We start from the raw sequence: 15,632 nt of genomic DNA, 5'->3' as shown, positions 1-15,632 counted from the left end.
GCGCGTTCTCGAATCTCGACACATCGTCGCTGGACACAGATGTCCCGTTGACAACATGATAAAAACGGAAGCTCAGCTCGATTTTTATTTTTACGAGAAATGGATGTTAGCCACTTGCTCAACCTATTAGGTCCACATTGACTCCATTCACAAATTGAAAAACAATGTGTATTTGCAAGACCCAGGATTCGAACCTCTGATCCACGACATTATAAACCGACGCTTGCCGCTCGTAATAAAATATGTATCCTCTTTATGTAGGTACAGCGATTTATTTAAAGCGAAGGAATTATGGCAGTTTATGTAGATGTAGAGGATCTAATAAGGTTCGTGCTTTACACTATTCTTGAATACAATATCGAGTAAGTACAATTCGCAGTATTATAATTAACAGGTATAATTATTGTTATACCACGCAAAGGCGCGTCCCCGCTCTGCAGACTGTGCAGACACACAGAGAAATTAAAAACAATGTCTCCTTTGAATTCTGCTATTGCTCATCCCGCTTTGCAGAAGGAAGATGCTCCTTCATAAAGTAAAAGATGCTAACCTCCACGGCTTACCATGCATGAGAATATAAAACAAAGCCCACAGCGTGTAAATAACAATATAAAGAACACATCAAAAGCAAAGTGGACACGAAACGGAGGACAAAGGAAGCCGCCATTATATCTCCTCTAATCTGTCAAGCGTCCTGCATACACGGAACCTTACTTCCCGCCAAAATTTATGCGGCGCATGCATACGTCTTTTTTCGCACCAAAAAGGAAACAATGGACAATCGCCGTGCAATGGCAGTACGTTTTATGCAGTTTTCTTCCTTTTCTAGCAGCCGAGTTGTAAATAATGTTTTATGCATTTTCACATTAGCATATTTACGGTGACCGGCCAATAGATGGATCGGACGGTAACATTACCATAATATGAATCTATATCTATGCCCACCTTACAAGCTGGGCGTAAAAATTAAATAGTATCTTTCTTTACGAACTATCTCCTCAACGAAGATTGTCATTATTGGTAATCATCAAAGCGATCTGCACCTTTGACAACGATGTACTTTTATGAAACCATATGCATATGTTCTTTAACCATAATATTCACATGAGTGATGGTTTTAGATGATCTCTCAGGTGTATATTAAGTATGCCATTAAATCATACATAACTTTGAATATTTTATAGATAGAAAAATATTTTTTATTGATTTATACATAGGTAGTTTGATATAGGCAGGGCTTAACGATTTTAAAAACTAACCAACACCATCTGTAGTAATCTGTGAAAAAATACAATGAAAAAAAATAGTAGTATATTCTTGGGTTTTCACCGTGTCTCGTTCTTCCTTCTTTACTCGACGTTTCGGGCTCGTTGCAGAGGCCATTATCAAGAGATATGTTTTATGATGAAATGTAGTGTAGGTATGTGAATGTAAACGTTGCTCTTAGAATGTCAAAAGGAATCCGATTATCTAAGAGCAAACGTTGTTCAGAGTAATCTGTCAATCATTACGACCGGGGATACCGGCTCGAATATTAGATTTTGCTGATAGTGCCGGAAGCCATGACGTTTTTAACCGTAATCCATCATCCCTATTAATATTATTGGGGTTTCTGTGGATTTCAATGGCCTCTTTTACCAATCGTACGAAATATCCTTTATTCCGACCCAATATCTTGGTCTCGAAGTCAAATTTGTGCCCTGTATCCATCGAGTGCTCGGCAATTGCCGACATCGTGTAATGTTTGAGTCGGTATGCTCTCTCGTGTTCACTCACACGCTTCTTTACTGCAAATCAATTTACAAACTAATACGTATGACTGACAAAGTTTAATGTGCATTATTTATGGCGAATCTTAACAGCCTACCTCCACCTTTCGCCACCGTCCAATGCGCAGTGGTGCAACGCGATTGATGGATCAAACGCTTGTTGGAATGAACACCAAAATATAGTATAAATAAACACATAATATGTATGTATCATGGCTAGAGTTGGGTTTCGGGAATTCTCGAGAAATTTTCGAGATTTTCTATCCCGAATCTCAAGAATTAAAATTTTTAACATTTCGGGAAATCGCGGATCTCGAGAATCTTTTCTCGGTATTTGGGATTTCTTTATTATCAAATATTAATTTAAAAAGAGATTTTTCTAAATGAGAAAGGTGAAAACACAAAATATTTAAAGACTGATCGGGGCATTCAACACAATTAAGCCAACGTAGACTCAAAATGTGCGCAATTTTTGCAACATCAGGGAATTTTGTGTTTTAAAAGCGTACGCGATTGTTAGACGCACCGATTGACAGTCTGTGTTTTTTGAAATTCTATTTTAATAAGTAATGTTTTGAATTATTTTTGTTTTCCTACTTCTATTTTGTTTGTTTTTTTACATAAATAAAAAAAATGGAATTTATCTGTTTTTACATTGATTTCAGGATTTTTTACAGGTTTTTTTTTTGAAATTTCCCAATATCTCGAGAATTCTCAAGAATTCTTTTCTGGAAATCCCGAATCTCGAGAATTCAAAATTTCATCATTTCGGGAAATCCCGAATCTCGAGATTGGGATTTTCTCGGGAAATACCCAACTCTAATCATGGCGCTTAAAAGAATGGTAGACAAAAATGAAACTTCTGCAGTGGACAAAAACCAGCCTTACATAAAACTGTTGAGAGGTCAAAGTACAATAGGTATACAGAAGAATAGTTCAAATGAATAATACTCGTGAGTTCTTTCTATGTGTAAACTTATTTGCACGGCCAATGATAATGTTATCACCACGATTCCCTCTTATCTTAAATCCATTTTCCATAAATCCTTTCGGTTAATCTCGTGGTTGGATCTCATGGCGAGTGTATCTCTCTCCACACCTGTTGGTGTAGAGACCGTGGAATTTATTGTTTCAGTTGGTACCTGTTGGTTTAGTGCCGTGTATGAACACTTGAAGCAAATTGAAGATGCTGATAAGAGGAAGATCGGCGCGAACTCAGTCAGGCGTGATCAATTAATTTTGCCAATGAATGTTTCAAAATAGGTCGGCACCTACCTAAAGACAATATAATAGTTGTTGTATTTCAATTATTTGATAAGTGCCCATTGAAGTGATCACGTAGTATTAGTGTATATGGCGATAATCAGAAAATAATACTAAAAAATGATAAAAAGTAAATGATTAAATAATACAGGAAAATCATTTTACTGAATTTAAATAAAATTCCTTTACTAGTACCACTATTAGGTACCGTGTTGTAAACACGTAAACAATAAGGAAGTATGTCTTTCTCTGTGCTCTGGAGACGCCCTTTACACACGAAAATCGTATAGAAATCGCTTTTAGTTTAGACTCACCAACACTTAACGATATAAAACCCCATTAGTTGCAAATCACTCCATACCAATCGGCCAATGCCTTATTGGCTGCATGCTACATAATACCTATCAAAATATACACCAATCAACGGCCCCGATTGACTTAAGAAATGATAGAAATTACTACCTACTCTCCAACAAGAAAATTTAGGCATAAACCGGAAGGCGCTGTTGTCGACCTAATGGAAGGAGCTTGTTAGTTTATAATGGAATTGCGGTTAAAAATGGGAGGAGCTTCTTAGTTCATAGTTTTAACACGTAGCCAATAAGATGTTGTTCGAGTAGACTCTTCAACTCGGCTTAACAAGTGTTCCCAATTTCTGATGATAGAACCATCTTTTGCTTTTAGTGCTGTGATTTGCCATTTTCCTATCGACAAGCATTGCTTGTTTTTGTTCAAAGTTCTCCCTGCTTTGACAATTATTGTTTGTATGAGGTTGACAATGAATTTACAAAGGTCTTCTCTTATATCTCTTCGGAGGGTTTTGCAAAGTGATGAAGACTATATCGTTTTCTGCCTGTCTATCGCTCTTGATTTTCCTTCTCTGGACCAGAAAACCAGTAGTAGAAAAATAATATTTCACTAAGATTTTTTCTCCCTTTATTAATTATTCGACCAAATAAATGGGCCACTACATAAAATGGTCATATTTCTAAGTTCACAGTTACGTATTCACGCTTTTGCGTTAAAAAAAAAAAACAAATATCACACACGTAAAAACTATAATAGATTCACTCTGGCCTAAAATATTCACAATACATGAGAATATAATAATTGATAATTATTGGACCGCGGACTAGTAATTGAATGATACTGCTAAAACAGCGCATTCTGTCGATACCGAATTTCTTCGCTCACAATGGACCGATGCGAAGATACGTGACTTATAAGTACCTATCTACTTTCATCCTTATATGTACCTACATTTAACAATCTAACCCCCTCAAGCATTGCATATTGCAACATTGATTATTACATTCGGTAGGTGCTTACTGATTTGCTTTTAATATTATCATTTTTAATACAATAATAATATCAACCAGAGATCACACAAAAACTAAATAAACCATATGTGACACCCCCGTATGGTCCCCATTTGGGGATGTCTTTGTGTATCTGGAGAGGCCCGAATCGGTATCAAATCCAACAAATAGTAACGGCTGATTGCGAAAATAATTAAATAATGTTAAATATCTGCCGGCAACATTGTCTGAATAGCGTTAAAAAAAAAAGGAATGGCAACGCCGCATTTTGTACGGCTCTCAAGTGACCGTTGGTTTTAGCGAGAGAAGCGTTTTTGACAGCAACGCTGTAAGCAGTGTTAACCTCGCTATCCGTCAAAATTAAATCGAAAAGAATTTGTATAAAAATGTAACCGTTTAGAATATATTAACGTAAATATACCTTGTCGTTTCCAAAACAATTCTGGTGTGTTATTGTTCACCTCCACATCCCGAATCCAGACGAAAAACCAGACAACAAAATAAAAGTGACAGTTTGCTATTCACCTACCAAAATGGAGGGAAATGACACATACCTACCCCGAAAACAGTGACGTCTCTATATAAAATGCTGCCCCTGGGCAGCGCCATAATGCGACCCCATTTTTTTATACAATATTTTTTATCATCCGTGCTCACGTCATTTCTGGTCACCAAGGACGTCTAATGAAAACGGAATTAAACCAAACATCGCGAACCCGACAAAAATTACAGTCCCGTTTAACCTTTTATGTTAATTAATACATTTTGTTTCCAGCAAGTGAGCTGAATTTATTAAAAGAAAGATATTTTCGTTATTAAGTACCCAGTTTAGGAGCTATTTCTATGTAGGTATACCAAATGATTTTCTTCGATTTGCCGCCCTTCGAGTAACTGCCGCTTCCAAGCGACGCTCAATCTGCCTACCCCCACGGGACTTCACTGCCCGAGAAAAACTTAAGAAGTTGAGAGTATGTGGGGGAAAACAACGAAGAAAAATCTAGAATAAACACGAAGAAAAAGTGGGCAAAACTTGGATCCCACGCATCTTGCACGGAAGCCGCCGTCTACCCGGCAGATCTCTCAAAAGACGGAGTAATAACTGAGATAACTCAACGCAAAAATCTGAATTAAAAGACCAAATGGTCTACAGTCTACAACCTACAATGTCCAAATTTTGTAACACTGTGGACAACAGATAATACATATAATTCCGATAGGCTATATAATATACCAACACAGTAAATTTTGACGCAGGGCTTTGAACGTGTGAATGTCCTACGAAAATGAACCACGCATTATATACGTGTAATAGTGTGTGTAATAAACCAATTTTAAATGAGCGTCAATGCATAAGCCGAGAGCAGTTGTCAATATTCGACGTATTCTTGACACGTGTTTAAAAAATTATCCCGTATTCCTCCTTACTCGAGATCGGTTGCCTGCTTCTCCTTACCCGTTAGGTATTTCAGTTTCCATTATTTCTGAGTTCCCTGAAGTAGACCATGTTTTGGAGATTAATATAATACAGTCGCCTCGGTTATAACGATCTCGGACATAGCGAGATCTCGGATGTAATGAGGAAACATTTATGATTTTCTCCATACATTTATTCACTGTTATAACGAGCAACTTATCGGATATACCGAGCTAAAATACTGCTAATGTGTCGATCGTTTAAAAACATTTCGACCCTAGGCAATAAAATTTGATCGGACAGGATGCCGCCGGGGGACGGATTACGTTTATGACACTAGTTAAGTGCCTAATTGTTGTTTTCGCCGACAATAATGAAAAAGTATCCACGCACATGGTTGAACAATCCAAGGTTTGCGAAGTCCGTAGGTACCTACCAGCGTTCATTACAATAAACAACTTCTTTTGTAGTTTATGAACGCCATGCTTGTTTCGGGGATTTTTACGATGGTTTTCAGATGTTTTATTTTCGACTTTTTTTCCTGTGTGACCGCTCATTTACTACCCTATACCTCTGATATAACGAGTACCGCTTATAACGAGCAAATTCAGTCGATCCCATATTCCTCGTAATAACCAAGTTCGACTGTATAATTAATACTAGGTACCTACATACAGAGTAAATTTTAAACACATAATAATGTTTTACTTCAACAAGCAGATGTGATGCTGATACTTTGCTGACCTAGCCAAGTCTGAACAGTTCACAATATATTATATACTGATACCGAGAAGAATGGGGTGGAGAACTCACATTTATGCTGGCGGCGTTCTTCACGAGTATCACCTTGATTGAGGGTTGTGTGGACATCAGGACAAAATTATAACACAGAAACTTCGATTCAAAACCTCCGCGCAGAGGATATATTTAATCACACTAAATTATACAAGCGTGGGTTGTAATAACATTAGGGTGGACATCGATTAGTTTACATTATTAATTACACTTAAAGGAGTCTTAGATTTAGTTATCGCACAGTCGTCACATTATATGGGAACACGTGTTTGAACACATTTTTTAATTTAGTTTCGCGGGCACTTTGATATTCGTCGCAATCTTGGCCGATAATTAAACATAGACTTAGTAATTGGTTAGAAACACGGTTGATTATGCGGTTCCCGCGGGTGACGCTACGCGCCGGCGTAACACTCGTTTTGTGTTGTCACTTCATTGTAGGGTAAATCTCAACTGATTTTATTTTTCAAAAGCATCTTTAATTTTTTGGCGGGTCCATCCTACTCAGGAGAGGGGCAGAGGGGCGCGGGTTATTCGAGAAATGTTTAACTCTGCCTGGGCGGCGGTCAGTATTCAAGGTCGCCTGAAATTTCTTAGAAAAATGATCAGGTACTCGGCCCCGCTTTCGCCTGTCGAAGTGCGTTGCGATGATGTTATTTCGTAAATCAGGGGAGGCAAATCCTAACACAAGGGCGTATGATTATGTTGTGGATATGTGATTTGAAACTGCGGGCCAGGGGTTTTTTTCCCATCTGGTGACAATACATACAAATGATTACCGAATATTAAATTCTGGTGATCATGGACAATCCACAACAATTCTTTAAGGAGTACGTAATGGTCTTTGACTACGACATGTAGATGCGGGGTATGCAGAGAACAGAAGGCGGAGACGAAGGGCGGCTTTCGTTGACCTTTGAGGTCATTTCGATATCTTTGTGGAAAGAAATTTTGCCGAAAGCCCATGGTATTCATTAAAGATAACGTACATACTAGTAATATAGAACATATGAATGTGGCAGAACTATAAAGAATTGCAATCGATATCATATTATGTACAGACGAAAGCCATGAGCAACGAAAACAAATAAATATGATTTAATGCGAGAAGAGTTCTGTCATATATAGCAAAAAGATTAAAAGATTAAAATATATTCTTAAATGACTTGTAACCAGAGCGTTGGAGCGGAGCTCGGAGCACCGAAAATTTGTAGTGCTCCACTGCCCCGGATGTTTTTTTATTATTAAATTTTCGTCCTAAAATCCAATGAAAATAGTATATTTTGACACTTTGCAATACTGGAAATATTTGAAATATGGCAACACTGCCGAGTGATAAAAGGCCTCACTTTATGACAGAAGAGGCAAATAATGAGAGACGATTTACTGTCGAAATTTTGTTTATTAGAATTAATAATGAAAATGACGATTATTTTAGAACTACTTTTTTATTTTTTTAACATTTGTATACATATAACACTTATTAAAACTTTTTACCCGGACCGGAGCCGGAGCAAGTATTAGGTCCCGGAGCGGAGCAACTCAAAAAAGGGTCCGCTCCAACGCTCTGCTTGTAACAGCTCTAAAACAGCTACTTGAGTCGGTAACACAATGATTAAGCCGGCTCTCACATCAAAAGTCGTCCGTCTGCAACGTGTCGAATACGTCGATGTGACGTCATCGTTATTCACAAAATACACGCTGCCAAATGGAGCTCCGCAGATTGGTCGAAGCGACTTTTTAGTTTTAAAAAAGCATCTTTTGCAATCTCGACAAGTTCCATGCTTCTCGGGCTGCGAGTCGAAGACGCCAGAACACATACGAACACCTACGAATTGGTCATTCCTATACCGGCTCGCCGATCGCCGCATTCAAATATCTATACGTTTCGAAGGTTACGTGCTACTGTCGCTAGGTATATATGCCATATTATGCAACACCAGATCGACGTTCTTGTTCATGGAAGGTTTGATTTATGGCTGTGCGGCAGACATGCGAGTTTAGATAATATGAGAGCCGGCCAAAGCTGGACAATCGGAAGTTGTGTGTTCGAACCCTACTCGGTCCAAAATGAGTTTTAGTATGTTTCTTCGGCTCTTAAAAAATCTTTTAAGTTATTGCTCTAGTGCAGAATAATTATACATACAAAATCGCATTTTGGGAAACTTTGTTAGATAACATAAAATAATAAAAGTAAATCTATATAGTCCTGTCCACTTTTTACTAAAAATAAGCAGAAAGCGGTAGAAATGAATTATGCATTAACAAATCACAATAGTCCATTCGTTTCACATGACAAGACCAAGATATCTGATCAGTGATACGAAGCCTTTGGTCCATTGTACAAAACAAACTTCAACTTATGGATCGAAGGATACCTGCATTTGAAATTATAAATTAATTAAGACTGTATAAAATAATATTATACCATATTACCTGTTCTTGTTATGTTTTTCAGTATGGCTATTGATCTGATTGAAATCTGACAATATAGTCAAAAAATGGTACAATATTATTTTATTGTCATAACAAATGACATATTTTACCTACCTACCTATTCAATAATATAACATTCTGAATTTATAATGTAGAGCGTCTAAATTTATATAATATATTGAATGTAGCATGGAAGCAGAATTTATAAAGACTACATTTAATAAAATATTGCCCTTTTTAATTTTAAGTTTTTTAAAGTTTTTATCATCTTAAATTTCATTTTAAAAATTGAATATCTACCTAACATTTATATTTTTTAGAATATTTCGGATTCTGCCGCTCGGGTGTTTCGCACCCATAACACTCCCGCTTGGCGCCCCTGTGGAGAGACATTTCGGGATACAAACCCATCTTCACAAAGATATAATATCGACAACTTTACAAGATTCCTTGTTTATACGAAGATTCCTATCACTGTATTACAGTCTTTATTTGATTCGAAAGATGATATTATGTAGAAATTTTTGGTGAACCTTTTCTCTGCCACATCTGTCTATCACCATATGATAAGTCATTTTATCATAATTATGCTGACAGGGCTCTAGCCTGAGGAACACACATTTTACAAATTTTACTCTAATAGTGAAACGTCGCCTGCGGCGCAATTTTGCTTGAAATATATTAAGATTTTAAAATATGTTGTATGATGCAATTTTTGAATATTGTTTGAATGTTTCAATTTCTTACGATTCCAGAATATAAACCGATCGGGTAATTTTTGACAGGTCGTTAACGCACTAAGGGTAGAGAAGGGGCTGTCAGGGCTCTAGCCTGGGGTCCATGCTCAGGGGTGCCCGGCATGGCGGGTCCACCAAATACGTGAGATAACACACATCACAAATTTGCTCTACTATTTAAAGTCGCCTGCTGCGCAATTTTACTTAAAATATATTAACGTTTCAAAATATGTGGTTGTGCTATTCAATTTTTTAGTATGGTTTGTCGATACTCCGTCGCTGTAGGATTGGTTTGTCGAATAGACCAAATGTAGCGACATGACATATGTAACATAGCGACGACTCGACAATTCCATAATTCAAGTAGATGTAGGTATTAAAAAAGCGTCCCACCAAATATCCTGGCATGGGTGCCCGCTTCAGGATGTGGGGGCATGATCATAATACTATGTGATTGTATAATGCAATAATTGTCGCAAAAATCACTTAGATACAAAATAATTTCTATCGACCCCTGTATTAGAAACGGCTAAATTCCAGTGTTGTCCGGTACAGCCCAAATATGGTCCTGTAAAAAGCGAATTCCGCCCGCGGGAGCGAGTCCAGGCTGTCGCGGTTGACAAATTGCAGCGCGCCCCCTTCTGACCCCGACCCTCCGCCCACACCCCCTAAAATCAACATCATTTTGATTCCACAGCGCAACAAAAACCAAAATCTTAGATGTGCCATATAGCCATGCATGGATAGGGCATGATGTTTCACATTATTTTTTATTTCGAACTCAATTATTTGAAATTAGTGTTCTTTTGTTTGATTTTTATTTAATGTCAAACTTATTTTCATTTTGACGTCATTGTATTATTGTCTAGTTGGAAAATGTGATTATTATTGTTTTGTTAAATAAGGTGAGTGAATATTCGAATATTCCATATTTTATTGATAATTTCTATTAAGCAAAATGGTGAATTTAAGAGTATAACCAAAGTACAACTCGTATAAAGTTTGTTTAAGCCAACCAACTTCACAAAGTGTGGTTCTTCAGGATTTAACAGTAATTTAAATAAAACCTCACAAATCTTACATATTAATAACATTATAAATGTGTCATTTTTGTGTAGAAACTCTCTGTTGGATGTAGTCAATTGAGTGGCAAAAGAGGTGTGTTTCATATTAGTATCTTCATATGGCTCAAAAACAAGATTTATCCAGCTCAATTCGAATATAGGTATTACACCGGTGGAGTTTCCAAATCCAACCAAAGATCAAACACTCATTAAAATCAGCGTAGGTAACCAATTCAAAAAATTATATAGCATGATTGACGAAGTCGCTATTCATTACTTCAATGTTGCTCACTGTTTATTATTTTGTTCATTTAAATGCACATTATATTAAAAAATGTAATACGTAATACCAATTTATTTTAATTTGCATTTAATAGTAATTTTGTCTAAAGTTTAGTTACTGTTGCCGTATATGTTTGAAGGATAACATCCATCGCTGTATCCTATCTAGTATCTGGAATCTTCACCATTGACATCAAAACAATCAGCCTAGCAACCGCGAAGCGAATTCACAAGACATTCGAATCATTATGTTTCTAAAATAAAATTCTTAGCGTTTCTGAGTGGTTTCAATCTACCTAAGGAATGTTAATTTATTTATAATGATATTATGTAAGCACCCACCTATTGGATTTGTCTATTTTTATGATGACTGGAGATCTGTTTAATGTCTGACATTGCAGACACGAGAATTAATACGCTGCCATAACCTTGTATGATTGATTGATTTTTCGTTTTCGTTTCCTCCTCTATTGAGGATCGTGACTCCTTTCAAATTTCCTGTCGAGTCCTCACCCTATCCTATCGCCTATAGCATATCGTGTAAACCAGTGAATTGAATACCTATACTCAAATCTTCCGGTTTAGGCAAGGAATTCAGGCAAGTGATATTGACATCATAATGTCTTCTGCGCATGGTCCACACATTTTGAAGCGCCCCCCCCCCACCTACCCATCGCTAGGGTTAAAGGCAGTGGGACTTTTTACAGAATCGTCTTCTAAATATTGTTTCAGTTAAAATTAAGGGTAGGTATTCGGTGTACACAGTAGTAAAAAATTGCATCACACAACAAGACATTTTAAATTGTTAAGACTTCAAATGAAATAGCGCCGCAGGCGACTTTTTCCCCGTTAGGACACATATTTTTTGATGTTTGTTTATCTCACTTATCAGGTCGAACCCCCACGCCGGGCCCCCAGGCTAGAGCCCTGCCTTCTGCCACCTTGCCGCCCATACAAGTGACATTTTATTTAAAATTGTTTAAATCATCAAAGGCCGTAGCCATGTTAATTGATTTAAGTATTGTAATTTTTTAAATAAATTATTAAGTACTTACCACAATCGGTTTATCTTCACCAGCGCTGCTGAGACTTGCCCCAAACCACTGGTTTGATTTCGATTCGATTTGGAAACCCATCGAATCATTTTTGTTACCTGCAACAACAAAAATAAAACAAATAAATATTAAAATAGAAGAAGCATATTTTGCACACGAGATAGTGTAGATACATTAGTGCCAGATACTGCCTGCCGGGCACATGTCAACGATTATAATATAACTAACGAAAAAACATTAATACGCTCACAAGGCAGAATCTGACAACTGGTGTACATTTAGTGCTCGAAGTGGATAATTTTACAAACCGGAGCGCTCGGAAATTTTCCGAAAATATTAACATAGCTAATTAATTATACTTATGATGCTCCGGCCTATTTCGAGCCCTGTAACTTCACAAAGGTACAAATAATTGTGCACTCGTCCAAGCCAAGTACACAAGTGGATTGCCCCTACGACTGGTGTATATGGCATACATTCATGCTCAAGTCATGAAATTGTTCACCGACCTTTGACTAGTCAACATTTACTGAAAACCAGTGGGAAAAGATAAATGGACAACATATGTATAAGCACACCCGTTCCCATAACGTGTAAAGTATCCGCAAGTAACAAGACTTGTTATTAGTGGGATTAGACAGTGATCAATGTGTTATAATAATAATTGTTACTGCAGTAGGTATGTAGTAACAACAAACAACACGCGATTATTTTGTTCTATCATTCAGCTGAATCCGTTAACACGACAATTGCAGACTAAATTGTTTTTTTTTCGACCATGTCCGATCCTAATAAAATCATATGGGCCTCCACAGAGTGGAGGTTTGTATTAACAGATTTTATTTTTACGAGAAATGGATGTCAGCCACTTGCTCAACCTATTAGGTCCATACCCTGACTCACACACAAATAGAAAAACATTATGTGTACTTGCCCGACCCAGGATTCAAACCTGGGACGCACGGCGTTATAGTCCGACGCTTAAGCCGCGTGGCCACCGTGGGTGTTGAATTGAATTGAATTTGAAATTGAATACGTTCAGATAATATCGATATTTATAGAAACCGATTTTCTTACTTTCTTAATTCTCGAACGTGCGGCGCTTATCACATCATATCTGAATCTATGATTATTCAAATTTGAGTGACGATTAGACACCATGATATCGTAACTGCACATGCCAATTGTCGTAAAACTCACTTTTCAACAAAGTGGCATTTTGATGGCAATGGACTTATTGCATACTCTTACACGAACTGGCCAAGTATCATAAATCCCAAAAAAATATTTCAAATCAAAATAATTCAAAACTATTTTTATGCCATTTGTAACATGACAAAATATATTCTAGCTAAATGCTGTAACCCCTAAACTGTGTCAATAAAAGAAAATTCTCAATTTGTAATAAAATAATGTACATACCGATACAGTTCAATAGGGGAACAACTCATAAAACCTTGTTCCAAGATAATGGCATTTGAATTTTTTGGAGTAATTCTAATTTTAATTTTAAAGCCTTGATTTCGATGAAAGTGAATGTTTTTTTATATTTAATTTGGTGGGATTCATCAATGCACAATGAAATTGTACATTTTAATGAAGAATTAACCAATAAATTTGATTATATAACGGAATTACTGATTAATCTCAGAAATGGTTATTCAATTTTATGACACATTAAAGAAATTTTTGATTGTTTTTTTTTTGCTGAATTATAAAGAGAAGATTATTCTACATCGAATGGCATTCTTAACTCAAAACCTTTAAATTTTGAGTTGTTCCCCTATTGAACTGGGATATCGATACATAATATAAATTAATAAGTAAATCCAATGCCTACAGTTTTTTTCACTTCCTGAAAAATTTGATATTTGAGGGTTAGGCCAATTGGCATATAGGTACAGTGACGATATATATCATAATATTTAAAGATGTTGCTAGTTTCTCACACTGTAATTTCATTACTTACTGATGGAATAATAAACCAAATCACCCTATTCGTAGCAATAATTGCATTTTAGATATTATATTTATTCTTATGAGTCCAATGTAAACGTTTTGTATTGGTCTTCCTAATTGGTGAACAAAAAAATATTGCAATTTATAATATGATAATACATTTATATACATTTCTATACGAACGGAATTCAAAACGAATAGCAAGTGGTAAGATGATTAGCTTGAAGTAAGAAAAAAAGTATCCTTAAAAGGAAAGTGCATTTGGACGGGTAAAAGCACCGCCGATGCGCCGACTTATGATATAAAATAACAATAATTTTATTAATACGTAGTGATCGGCCTGTCCAAACTGTGTAATCACGTTAAAAGCACCTTCGTGTTTACTTTTTCATCCGCGGGGGGCGTTGCCAACCGCCCTAATGGTCAACCGTTGTACGGGAGATCGTTATACTATTTATTATGAATAGTTTTATTGTTTAATATGTCTTGAATACGGCAGGTTTGCATTGATTTGAAACATTTAATCAATATAGCGCCCCCGCAAATTTCGGCTACCAACAGGCACCGCTTTATTACCACGTTTTTATTAGCTCGTATTCTTGTTTGTCCAGTACAAATTTTTTCTTGTTTGTCCAATCTTGCAATCGATTTTTAACCAACTTCCCGACTAGATAGACATTTGAAACTTTTAGAATATATCAGAACACGATGATAATGCATTCTTTTAATACTTTTAGCCATCTTTAAGCAGAATTGAATTCATTTTCAGTTAATTTTGTTTTGTATGGAAAGTTATTTCGGAAAAAATTCGTAAAAAGTAAAACACTATTATTGGTTACTAAGGGGGTCTTAGCAACTAAATTATTAATATATACGTGCGTTATTATGGAAATCAATATGAAATGTCAAAATGATATATTATCAGTATTCTATATTTATTCAATATTTCTATCAAGTACAAAAAAGTATTTATTAATACATAGAATTGTCAAGTTTATATGATATAAAAAGTTCTTTTTATCATGTAATTATTTCTATTCCGAATTCAATGCGGATTGCAGACAAGGAGTAATTATATTCGACTCATACGATGATAGGAATATACTAACTATATACGAAAAGACTATTTTTATTTAGCTTTCCATTTATTAAAATATATGAATATATTTACCCTTATGTACATCTCGTAGGACACACTTACTAATCTCAACCGTTTTTTGCCGCCTCATCAATATGCAGACATCATTTCAATTCATTTAAGTGCACGCATTTCAAATGGCGGCCATTTTAATTATTCTTCAATCAAAATGTCGGAATCGATTTGTGCGAACGCGCGCCAAATTCAACCCAAAAAGGAACACAAACGACGGCGACAGAGTGGATGGAATGCACATTGCCGATTCAAAGCCAATAATATCTCTATAAAGAATTAACTATGCTTTCTATGTATGTACTACAGACCTTTTTACGGGTTTTTATCCCATTCGGCATCACTATGTATGTCATTGAGCCACCGTATTAAAGTCAATCAGCTACATA

The 15,632-nt window shown here is 36.2% G+C and overlaps 1 protein-coding gene across 6 annotated transcripts in view; it reads right to left on the bottom strand.

Annotated features, from left to right (window-relative positions):
• Positions 1-15,632, bottom strand: part of if (integrin subunit alpha inflated) — a 292,640-nt gene that overhangs the window by 106,504 nt on the left and 170,504 nt on the right. For all 6 annotated transcript variants that reach the window (XM_085958369.1, XM_085958372.1, XM_085958373.1 and 3 more), the window contains exon 4: positions 12,135-12,232. In XM_085958369.1, coding sequence (XP_085814495.1) covers positions 12,135-12,232 — 98 coding nt within the window. The remainder of the gene's footprint in view (positions 1-12,134; positions 12,233-15,632) is intronic.

The sequence above is a fragment of the Rhyacophila brunnea genome, unplaced genomic scaffold (genome assembly GCF_057557595.1).
Source record: "Rhyacophila brunnea isolate RB1 unplaced genomic scaffold, BYU_Rbru_1.0 scaffold_7, whole genome shotgun sequence".
NCBI classification, from domain to species: domain Eukaryota; kingdom Metazoa; phylum Arthropoda; class Insecta; order Trichoptera; family Rhyacophilidae; genus Rhyacophila; species Rhyacophila brunnea.
This window is presented reverse-complemented; position numbering and strand designations above follow the sequence as displayed.